Source organism: Thalassophryne amazonica, chromosome 8 (assembly GCF_902500255.1).
Source record: "Thalassophryne amazonica chromosome 8, fThaAma1.1, whole genome shotgun sequence".
Taxonomy (NCBI): Eukaryota; Metazoa; Chordata; class Actinopteri; order Batrachoidiformes; family Batrachoididae; genus Thalassophryne; species Thalassophryne amazonica.
The window spans coordinates 56608822-56621601 of NC_047110.1; the positions used below are offsets into that span (position 1 = coordinate 56608822).

The window sequence follows — 12780 nt, forward strand, 5'->3', positions numbered from 1 at the left end:
ATGGTGATAGCAGACAGTCATCTCGCAGAGTATGGTCTGCTTGAGGTTTCTTCCTTTAACAACATTGTGAATGTACAGACCCTGCACTGACTGTAGCCTTTAGATATTAATTTAAGAATCTAAGGAAAAACACTCAGGGAGTCCCTTTACTACTGTCACCAATGTGGCTGCTAACGGTATCAGTATGGTCCAGACCTTACTCGTGAATGGCACTCTGGGGTGAATTGGGTTATTATTTGGCATTATATAAATACAGGGGTTTGGAATATACATTTATAACGATATCAATTTGCTTCCTAATGGTCCCAAATTATTTGTTTTAGCTAACAATCTTTCTGCATTACCTCTTACAGTCTGACAGTAGGTGTGACTATGCTGGTAGCAGGGTGGGTTGTTTCTTCAGCTGGGATGTCCTGCAGAAACCCTATACTTAGCTTTAATGACAGATTATGTATGCGACGACATCACTCATCTGTTGAGACCTGCCCTCCTGAGCAAAACTGGTACAGGCTGTAGAGATCTATACATTTACAACCTAACCCATAACTACTGGGTCTTTAAACATGTCTTTTGTCATAATTAAGGAGGGCACATGTGGAACACAGTGTAAGAATAGCATGCTACTAATTTTAGTGTGTGCATGTGTGTGGGGCATAGTCCTTAAATTACTTAAAAATCCATTTTGTTCCTGGGCTGCAGCATTTTCTGAAACTGAGCAGATCACATTTGACATTCAGCAACATCTAAACTGGCCTATGCTGTATAAATTTAAGCAGTGCCCACTGAATCTCTGTGTGGCTTTCTTGCTTTTCAAAGGAAGAAACGCTCAAAGTTGCTTTTCCACAGAGCTAAAATGGGAGTCTTCCAGAATAGAGATTTGTACAACAGAAACTTGGATATCAAGCTCCATGTCAGACAAAGAAATTCTGCAAAATAACAACCCTGTTACACAGTTGAAACTTTGCAAACTGCACTGAAACAGGAAACTCAGTACTGCACATTCCGACATCTTGCAAGAAGAGGGCTACACCATCAATTTATGATTCCTGATTAGAGGGTCAATTTATAGACATGCCTTACAACTCTCTGATGCAATATATTACATTGGGCGAAATCATAGGCTGTAGGTGGACTGAACTAGATTAATGAAACATGTTAAGCTTACTGCAGCCTTTTTTAAGCAAAACTTTAACATTCAGGCAGAATACTATTCGAGGGTGATACACAACCCCTCAGATTAGCCTGAAATTTTATTTTTTGTGGAAGGTCTACTGGTAGGTAGAAAAATCCAAAAATTTTATGTCTGTAAATTTTTGTTTGTTTGTTTGTTTGTTCCTACGGCCTCCAGAAGGGTCAATTTCTTGAGGGCCAAAATTGGACTTCTTAAAACATTAGGTTTTGAAGTTGAAATGCACCAGTGACTGCACGGCTTAATTTTCATTGGTGTCAATCAGTGAAAGTTCCAGAAAATTGCAAAATTTCGGAGAGTAGTCAAGGGTGCTGCCTACAGGGAGTGCTGCAAAATCCTACTTTTTGCTAAAGTGGCGCCCTCGACTACCCGCCAAAATTTTGCAATTTTCTGGGACTCCTCCCATCACAGACTGACACCAATAAAAATGAATCTGGGCAGTCACTGGAGCATTGAGATATTTAAACTACAAAACCTAATTTTTTAAGAAATCCAATTGCGGCCCTCAAGAAATAGACCCTTCTGGAGGCCCGAATAAAAAAATTGCTCTAGGGACTTAGAATTTTTCTATCAACCTGTAGACCATCCACCCAAAAAAATAAATAAATCAGACAAATTTGAGATGGTCATATGTTATGCACTGCCTGATTCTTAAAAAACTGCCTCTTAAAAGGGAACACCTCTACTTTTCATTACACGGATTTACACCCTACTTAAGAAAGATATAAATTTCAAGTTCAAATGAATAACTGTATATGATTAACTACAGTCCAAATCCAGTGAGCAAAGTCATAATTACACTACATTCACACACATAAATGCATGTGTGTGTGCACACCATCTAATTACAAGGTTACACCAGCTTGATGTTTTTTCCTCAGTGAAGCAAACCATTATCACAGGTGAGAAAAAAAAAGCAGCTTGAAAGATCTTTTTCCATTTGTGATGAACTCTCAGCGTCACAACAGACCATGCCAGCACGTTCCCACTACTTAACACAGAGAGAAAGCATGCTCTCTGCAAGCTTCAGCCAGGCTTGATCTGAGATGTTATTGATTTTAAACTCTGCCCACGCTGCATCCTCTGAATGTGCAATGCTGGTTTAAACTCCACACTGAGCACATTTCGTCTGGAGCAAAAAAAAAAAAAAAAATGGCTGACAGGCAGGCAAGCACACAGTATGCATGAAGATGTGCCACATCACAAGCCTGTTTTACCATGCCATACCCTGGAACGAAACTTCAGGAACAGTGCCCGCTTTCTCCAGAACTGTGGAAGAACCGAATGAACAATGAAGGACAGCCAAACAACATGTCAGATACACACCACTAAAACTGCAAAACCAACTTTACAAGGTGGTAAGGATAAATAGATGCACTATAAACAAGGGCGGGCTGGATCACAGTCAACATCTGCACCAACTGCAGTGCTTATTTTAGGAGATGACATGCACAACCACGATATGCAAAAGGTAAGTTGCCAAAACAATGACGGCAGATCAGCTCACGATCTGTGGTTCAACTGAAAAGATGGTGAGAGATGGTGATGCGCACGCACACACACACACAAAACAGCATGCATCTGATGAAGCCCAGCCTAGTGTCTTACCCCAGTCAAAGCACTGATTTGCTCTAACGTCTGAGGCCCACGCTCTGGACTGTTGCTATGCTCAGAGGCAGCCAGTGAGGCCAGGCTGGCGCTCAGCGAATCACAGTTCTCAACACACTTGTCGAGCATTAACAGAGACTTATGTGACAGGGAGAAGAACAGGAGTGTTAGGATTAACACCGACTCTCACATGTCCAGAATCCAGCAGAAAGAGAGAGAGAGAGAGAGAGAGAGATATGCTGGATGTTTATTGTTTAGAATAAGACAAATTACTGGAGCCATTATGTGATAAGAGGGAAGGTAGGAAATCAGAACATCCTGCTAGTGTGTTGATTCTAAGTCAGAAGTGAAGCTTCACTGTTAGCAACAAAAAATGTTTACACAGCTTTCTCAGAAATATAAGAATAGAAATGTTTTGCATTTTTTAATAATTCACAGCTTAGTACATCTGCACAATACTGTGCAAAAGTCACACTCTGCGTTTCTGTATAAATGAGTTTTTGACAACTTTTCAAAAGTTTTGTTTGATTTACACTAAATGCCATTTGTTTTTTGGATTATTTTGTGATACTTTGGGTAAATCTACGCATTAAGTTTAAAAGGTAAAGAAAACCAAAGCATTGGCTTCAGCCTGCTGTATTTCCAGTTGATGGCTGTGACAATTTTTAATCAATCAATTGGAAATAAAACGGACAAAGTTCTCAAGCATTTAAAACAAGTTACGGTTTTTCACACACAATTTGTAAAACTACATGAACAAAATCCATTCTTTTTTCTTTATGTCTGTGAAAGACCATTGTTAAATTTCCTAATGTAATTCTCAAGAATTTTTTTTTTCCGAATGATCGAGAATTATAAAGAAAGCAACAAACCATTTCAGATTAATTAAAGCCTGAATACTTCATTGGTTAGTCCAGTGCATGATTCCACAAAGATGACATACAGGAGATACAGCTGTATGCAAACGTTTGGGCACCCCTGATGATTTCCATGATTTTCCTTTATAAATCATGGTGGATCAGCAATTTCAGTTAAATATCATATAGCAGACAAACACAGTGATATCTGAGAAGTGAAATTAAGTTTAGAGGATTTACAGAAAGTGTGCAATATTTCTTTAAACAAAATTAGGCAGGGGTATAAATTTGGGCACCCCAAAAGAAAAAAAAAAAAAAAACATCCAATATTTACTAGATCCTCCTTTTGCAAAAATAACAGCCTCTAAATGATTCCTATAGCTTCCAATGAGAGTCTGGATTCTGGTTAAAGGTATTTCAGACCATTCTTCTGTACAAAACATCTCAGGTTTTGCTTAAAATCACACCACAGATTTTCAGTAATATTCAGGTCTGGGGACTGAGATGGCCATTCCAGAACATTGTACTTGTTCCTCTGCATGAATGTCTTAGTAGATTTTGAGCAGTGTTTAGGGTTGTTGTCTTGTTGAAAGATCCAGCCCCAGTGCAACTTCAGCTTTGTCACTGATTCATGAACACTGTTTTGAAGAATCTGCTGATATTGACTGGAATCCATGTGACCCTCAACTTTAATAAGATTCCCAGTACCTGCACTGGCCACACAGCCACACAGCATGATGAAACCACCTCCAAATTTTACTGTAGGTAGGAAGCGTTCTTCTTGTTATGTCCAAATAACTCAATTTTAGTTTCATCAGTCCACAGCACCTTATTCCAAAATGAAGCTGGTTTGTCCAAATATGCTTTAGCATACCTCAAGCTACTCTGTTTGTGGCGTGTATGCAGAAAAGGCTTCCCCTGCATTACTCTCTCATCCAGCATCTACTTGTTCAAAGTGCGCTGTATAGTTGAACGATGCAGAGAGACACTATCTGCAGCAAGATCATGTAGGTCTTTGGAGCAGGTCTGTGGGTTGACCATGACTGTTCTCACCATCCTTCGCTTCAGCTTCTGAGATTTTTCTTGGCCTGCCACTTCAGGCCTTAAATAGTACTGTGCCTGTGGTCTTCCAATTCCTAACAGTGGAAACTGACAGCTGAAATCTCTGAGATAGCTTTTTGTATCCTTCTCCTAAACCATGATGTTGAACAATCTTTGTTTTCAGGTCATTTGAAAGTTGTTTAGAGGCTCCCATGCCGCAACTCATTAGAAGAGATGCAAAGAGGAGAAACATTTGTAAATGGCCACCTTAAATACCATTTCTCATGATTGGATTCCCCTGTGTAAGGAGGTCAAGGGTCAATGAGCTTACCAAACCAATTTTGTGTTCCAATAATTAGTGTTAAATGTATTCAAATCCAGTGGTGGGCACACTTCCGATAATAGATAATTACCAAAGATAATGTTTTCATTATCAGATTATCTTTTTAGATCAATTTAAAAACCATCATCGGACTAATTATCTTCCGATGAATTACCGTCCGATAACATACTAAACTTAGCTGAATAGTGAAAAACATTTTCAGAACTGTTAAAGCTGTTGAGACCTACCTGTTAAAAGTTTCGTAATAGGCATGTTGTTCTACCCTCTGCAAACAGAAACCACTCTATCGGCTGTAAGCAAAGAACTGGTGACCAAAAAAAAGTCATTTCCTTTAACACCATACTAATATAATCGCAATGTCACCAAGTCATCCAGAGAAGTACATGTTTAACTTATGGTTCAAATTTTAACCACTCATTTTAGACAAGTTATTTAAAATTTTTGTCATGTCTGAAGTTTATAAAGTGAAAATATCAGATATATGTTTTCGTTTTAAAGTAATGTGCTAATTTTTAAGGTTTTGTGAGCACATGCTGTGCCAGGCAGCAATGCATTATGAGTAGCATAAGGTAATCTCAGACGTTCATGACAGGACAAATGCATTTCAGACACTCTGTTCAGGGTCCACAGATAACAGCATTAAACTCTAGTGCCTAAAACTCTCGTGAATATATTCTCTGGGTTTATAGACGTTAGTGTATTTGTGTTTGTTAAATTCCACGCATCTTAAATGTAGCAGACACGGATTATCTGGAATTTTGTTTGACATTTTTTCAAGGCCGCAACTGCCATCTACTGGCCAGGAGTGTTCATGGCAGTATTAAACATCTGGGTACCTGGCTGCTCTCAAAGTGTTGGTATTGTCCATTGTCCAGGCGCTTTTTGTGTGCATATATTTGTTAACTTTGTATTCTAAAGCTACGGTTAGAAGTAATTCCGACTCCTTATCGGTCCACACGAACGAGGTTGGCGCCATGTTTTTAGTTTTTGTGGAAGTGACGACAAGAGAATAAGGCTCCTGATTGGATAGAATTTTAATTGGTACCGCCACCCAAAGGTTTGGCAGACTAATTACAACACATTTATACGGTTCGATGTGGATGGATTTTTTTTTTAAGCAACGTAGTGTGGATGAAGTTTTTTCCCCAAACTGAAAGGGTAAGATATTCGGTTTTACAAATACCCGACAACGTGTGTACATGGCCTTATATAAATAAATTTACTTACTTACTTACTAACTAATATTGAGTGCACGTTTTACAACATCATGAAAGTTTTAAAACATGCAATTGCGATGACACTTCCAGGGCTCCGTAAAAATGCCTGTTTTTATAAATAAAAATGGAATGTTTTACAAAAGCACATTTATCTTTAAACCAACACACGACACACGTCACATTAACATGTTGGTTTACATAATGGATTACTGAACCAATCACTGTTTAGCACTTTTACCCAGAATGCTTTGCGGTCTGTGTTTGTTACAAAACCTCAGAATTAGTGCCTTATTCAACATTAAAAGATATATGTTATATTTTAACTTTGTACAAATGACAGAATTGACATTAATGGAGTTATTCTATCAGTATTTTCAAAAAAACATAAGTTAGTATGACTATTTTTCAAGACCTCCGTCTGACTGGAGTGTAGGAATTGATAGGAAGCTGGCCTTATGGCTGCTCTCGGTGTGCCTGTGTGGTGGGAGTGCTGTTTTAAACAAGAGCTTCCAGCAGGGGCAGAATGTTGAAAGAAAAATGATTATGATTAGTAAAGAGTTGATTTTGTGGGTGCTCTCAGGATTTGTCTGTGCTTGTGTTTTGTTTCCTGCAGGAGGCAGCATGGTCAAACATTCTTGGTTATTCTTTAGGTCTTTTACCGCTTTTGATGCTTTCAAAAGCGATCGTGTTAATCAATTTTAGCTCTTTAGTAACTGAAAATGTCCCATAGACAACACCAGAATTTATCAGTTATCGATTATCTGTAACTTCCGATACATTTTTGGGTGGTTTATCTTTATCATAGATAACTTTTCAGTTATCTTATTATTTGTTATCGAAGTTACTTTTTTGGTTATCTGTGCCCACCACTGTTCAAATCAATAAAATGACAAGGGTGTCCAAATTTATGCACCTGCCTAATTTTGTTTAAATAATTATTGCACACTTTCTGTAAATACTAGAAACTTCATTTCATTTCTCAAATATCAGTGTGTTTGTCTGCTATATGATATATTTAGCTGAAATTTCTGATCTAGACAAGTAGTGACTTATGAAGGAAAATCATGAAAATTATCAGGAGTGCCCAAACTTTTGCATACAACTGTAATAATGAGGAATAATAATTAATTGTTTTTTTTAGTCCTCATTATAAATTATTTGATATTTAGAAGCTTTTTTCAGGGTTGGTGATGACAACTTTTTTAGAGAATCACAATGTCTACAGTAAAACATTGCAATGGGAGATGAATTGCAGTGGGGGTGAGGGGTGGGGTAGCTGTACTGTTGCAATGGCCATTTGGTCTATTTAACTCCAGGCAGACAAACCCTTCCTGATACCTTTGATTCTTTTATTTCTATGTGCAGCATGAAAATTGGATGCAGTATCTCTAAGGGACATTCACCTGAGTGTGCTAGGTGTTCCCAACAGATTTTAACCCCTGAACTGATCACAGACCACCTGACACAGTTATGCCACATCTCAGTCATATCACACAGAAACAGACTTGTTGTCATCCTTAATTTGAGCACTTTCTGGTTGAAACTCTTTAAAGTACATGTCACTAGCATATACAACCCCAATTCCAATGAAGTTGGGACATTGTGTGAAATGTAAATAAAAACAGAATACAATGATTTGCAAATCCTCTTCAACCTATATTCAATTGAATACATCACAAAGACAAGATATTTAATGTTCAAACTGATAGATTTTTTTTATTTTTGTGCAAATATTTGCTCATTTTGAAATGGATGCCTGCAACACATTTTAAAAAAGTTGGGACAGGGGCAACAAAAGACTGGGAAAGTTGATGAATGCTAAAACACCACCTGTTTAGAACATTCCACAGGTGAACAGGTTAATTGGAAACAGGTGATTGAACAGGTGAACATGATTGGGTATAAAAGGAGCATCCCCCAAAAGGCTCAGCAAAGATGGGGCGAGGATCACCACTTTGTGAACAACTGCGTGGAAAAAAAAAAAAAAAGTCCAACAGTTTAAGAACAATGTTTCTCAACTTCCAATTGCAAGGAATTTAGGGATTCCATCATGTACAGTCCATAATATAATCAGACGATTCAGAGAATCTGGAGAACTTTCTACATGCAAGCGGCAAGGCTGAAAACCAACACTGAATGCCTGTGACCTTCGATCCCTCAGACGGCACTGCATTAAAAACAGACATCATTGTGAAAAGGATCTTACCGCGTGGGCTGAGGAACACTTCAGAAAACCATTTTCAGTTAACAATTCATCACTACATCTACAAGTGCAAGTTAAAATTCCATCATGTAAAGCGAAAGCCATACATCAACAACATCCAGAAACGCCGCTGCCTTCTCTGGGCCTGAGCTCATTTGAAATGGATAGATGCAAAGTGGAAAAGTGTGCTGTGGTCTGATGAGTCCACATTTCAAATTGTTTTTGGAAATCATGGACGTCGTGTCCTCTGGACAAAAGAAGAAAAAGACCATCCAGATTGTTACCAGCGCAAAGTTCAAAAGCCAGCATCTGTGATGGTATGGGGGTGTGTTAGTGCCCATGGCATGGGCAACTTATACATCTGTGATAGCACCATCAATGCTGAAAGGTACATCCAGGTTTTGGAGCAACACATGCTTCCATCCACCAACGTCTTCTTCAGGGACGTCCCTACTTATGTCAGCAAGCCAATGCCAAGCCACATTTTGCACGTTACAACAGCGTGGTTTCGTAGTAAAAGAGTTCGGGTACTAGACTTGGCTGCCAGCAGTCCAGACCTGTCGCCCATTGAAAATGTGCGGCGTACTATGAAGCGCAAAACACGACAGAGACCATGAACTGTTGAACAACTGAAGTCGTACATCAAGCAAGAACGTGAAAGAATTCCACCTACAAAGCTTCAACAATTATTGTCCTCGGTTCTCAAACACTTACTGAGTGTTGTTAGAAGGAAAGGTGATGTAACATAGGGGTAAACATACCACTATCCCAGATTTTTTGAAATGTGTTGCAGGCATCCATTTCAAAATGAGCAACTATTTGCAGAAAAACAATAAAGTTTATCAGTTTGAACATTAAATATCTTGTCTTTGTGGTGTATTCAATTGAATATAGGTTGAAGAGGATTTGCAAATCATTGTATTCTGTTTTTATTTACATTTTACACAACGTGACAACGTCACTGGAATTGGGGTTGTAAATATATCTAAATATATTACAACAGGAACAATGGAATTAGTGTGTATCTGTGGAAGGTTAGGGACGTGTCATCACAATGGTGGCTAGACATTGTGATGATGGCCAGAAATTGGCTGGAATTTCTCGAGTTACCAACTAGTCTGCTCTGCGTATGCCTCCTCCCATCAAATCTCACCTGCTAAGCAGAATGACTCCTGGTTAGTGCTTGGATGGGAGACCTCCTAGACAGCATAAGGGCTGTGTTTCTCCATGTAAGCCTACAGTTTTGCCAAATTCCAATAAGGATGTATTTGATCTGCTGTGGCAACCCTGATCAAACGGGGGCTGCCGAACACAAAACAAGGAACGAATTTTGTAGATGTGTCGGCATTTGATAAAACGTAATGGTGAACAAACAGCAAACCCTGCCAAGCATCTTATTAGCACATGAAGGGGAAAATATTGTGTATGAAGTTGTAGTTGGGAGTTTACATACACTCATCCTGGGCATGAATGTCATGGTAATTTGGGGCTTTTAATGATGTATTTGAACTGTTCTTTTGCTAGGGTGGAATAATTTTACAGCATACATCATTAATTACTTTTTTTAAAAAAAACAAGAATTTGGTGCACAAGTCTGAATTTATTTTTGGTCTTATGTAATCTACACAGGGTCAAAATTATACATACACTCACTTAAATCTTTTAATAAGTGGTGCTGAATGTTCTACAATGTCTTTTAATGTAATAAGACCTGTTAACTCCTTGTTAGTGATCATGATTGACTGACTACAACTGGCAGTTTCACTTTGCCAGCATAATAAGGATGTGTTTGACAGCACTCACTGGACCGACCAATACTCAGAACAATGGGAAAGTCCAAGGAAGGAGAATTGTAGATTTACACAAGTTGAGAATATCTTTTGGAGCCATTTCTAAACAACTGCAGATTCCAAGATCATCAGTTCAAACAACTGTATGTAAGTACTAGTTATTCAGATGTGTTACCACTTTGCCAAGATCTGGAAGAAGACCCAAACTGTCACCCTTAGATGAGAGGAAATTCGTTAGGATTTTCACGAACAACACAGGAACCACCAAGGCTCAGGTCTGCCATGAACTAGAAACTGCTGGAACACCAACGTCACTTTCCACAGTGAAGCAAGTTTTACATTACCATGGACAGAGGGTGCCGACCAAGAAAGGAGCCCTTGTTCCAAAAATGACACCTTCAAGCTAGACTGAAATTTTCAGCTGCTAACATGGACAAGCCAATTCCATCTGCAGAAATGTTTTTTGATCAGCCGAGACAAAGACTAAGCTATTTGGCCACAATGACAAGAGGTATATTTGGAGGAGTAAAGGAAAGACTTTCAAACCTAATGTAGAGTTGCGTATTGCGGCATTTCTGTGAAGGCTCTCAGTTGTCCAGGTGGTTTCCATAGTAGAGAAGCTTGAATCTTCGACTGGACTGGGTTGCTTGACGTGAGGACGTTTCGCTTCTAATCACAGAAGCTTCCTCAGCTAAAATTCTTGCTCTGGTAGTCTGACTTTTGTCTTGACTCTTGTAGAAGAGTGCACTCCATGTGGACAGATCACCAGCAAGGAGACATGTCCACTGTCCACTTCTCATGGACAGACTGTGCACGCTACCACCAGATACAGCTCTACTTCACCTCCTCCAGTTCTCTCAAGATTTTGGCAAGATAAATAAAAGTTCATTAACTCATCACTCATCTTCAACTGCTTATCCAAGATTGGGTCGCAGGTGCATCAACTCTAGCAGGGGACCCCAGACTTCCTCTCACGTGCCACATTGACCACCTCTGACTGGGGGATCCCGAGGCCTTCCCAGGCCAGTGTGGAGATATAATTTCTCCACCTATTGCGGGATCTTCCCCGGGGTCTCTTCCTAGGTGGACGTGCCTGGAACACCTCCCTAGGAAGGCGCCCAGGAGGCATCCTTACAAGATGCCCGAACCACCTCAGCTGGCTCCTTTCAATGCAAAGGAACAGTGGCTCTTCTCCGAGCTCCCCACAGATGACCAAACTTCTCACTCTCTCTAAGGGAGACACTAGCCACCCTCCTTAGGAAACCCATTTCTGCCGCTTGTACCCGCGAGTCCATTAACTCCTGCAAGTTAAATAAAGTCCATTAACTCCTGCTCATGGACAAATCGCCAGCGCGAGGACATTTCCACATCCACTTCTCACATATGGATTGCGCGCGATCGCCACTGCAGCACGCAGCTTTGTCACCTCCTCCAATTCTCTCAATATTGTGGCAAATTAAATAAATTCCATTAACTCCTGCCAGAGGTGGGACAAAGTCACCATCAAGTCACTCTCAAGTCAATATATAATGTCTATATATAATGTCTAAAATATATGTAATGTCTGACTTTTTCCAATGGATCAGTATGTAGTGTCATGGAGCCAACTTCTCCCCTCTGCGCACAAGGTTTCTCTCTCTGTCTCCTCAATGTGAGTGCCGTTCATGTACCGCTTTGAGAATAGACTGCATTTCCACAATGTAAAAAAAAACAAAAAGTAATCAGGAGTGGACTGTGAGAAGCAGAAAAATAGTGGCGAGGGCTACATACGTGACAGTAAGCAACTGAAAGCAAGACTAGGAACGCAATCACACAACAGCCTACACAGGGATGACACCAATGCTGTGAGAATATTCCAGCATACTCCACACACATCACAACGCAACTGTATGCAAGCCTGGTGTGAAAGGTGCTTAAAAGACATTTAACCAAATATTAGTTGCAGCATATGTATAATTTTGACACTGTGTGGATTAGAGAAGATCCAAAATAAATTCAAACTTGTGCACCCAATTCTTATTTTTTTTAAAGTCATTAATGATGCATACTGTACAATCATTCCAACTTGGCAAAAGAACAGTTCAGAGTACATTAAAAGCTCAACATTACCATGGCATTCATGCCCACAATGAGTGTACGAAAACTTGTGACTACAACTGTAATTAAAACAAACTGAAAATGCACAAAAGCTCAGAGGTGAATTTAAAGGTAATTAAATTGAGATTACGATGACAACTACAAAGGGGAGGGGGGAGAGACACACCCAAGACTGTCGTACACTGAGCAACACTTTATAAATAACACACATGTATGAAAATGCTGTGTGTTGAGTTTGGCTGTTACCCCTGATTGTTGTTGGGAGGAGCCTCTGCTGGATGAATGATGGACATGATAACCATTGTTCTCCTCTGCAAGACAGAAACATAAGACTGAAATGTATTTTTAGACAGCATTCAATGATTCACAGAGTAAATCTTGAAGTCAGGCTGGTAGCAGTGAAGTAAAATATGCAGGAAAGTTACCAGCTACTGT

At 39.5% G+C, this 12780-nt stretch overlaps 1 protein-coding gene across 2 annotated transcripts in view; it reads right to left on the minus strand.

Annotated features, from left to right (window-relative positions):
- LOC117515655 (anoctamin-5-like) overlaps positions 1–12780 on the minus strand; it is a 72781-nt gene that overhangs the window by 53166 nt on the left and 6835 nt on the right. The window contains exons 2-3 of one of the 2 annotated variants that reach the window (XM_034176315.1): positions 12592–12656; positions 2798–2935 (exon numbers count right to left, since the gene is read on the minus strand). In XM_034176315.1, coding sequence (XP_034032206.1) covers positions 2798–2935; positions 12592–12656 — 203 coding nt within the window. The remainder of the gene's footprint in view (positions 1–2797; positions 2936–12591; positions 12657–12780) is intronic. The other variant, XM_034176316.1, reaches the window with a different exon arrangement.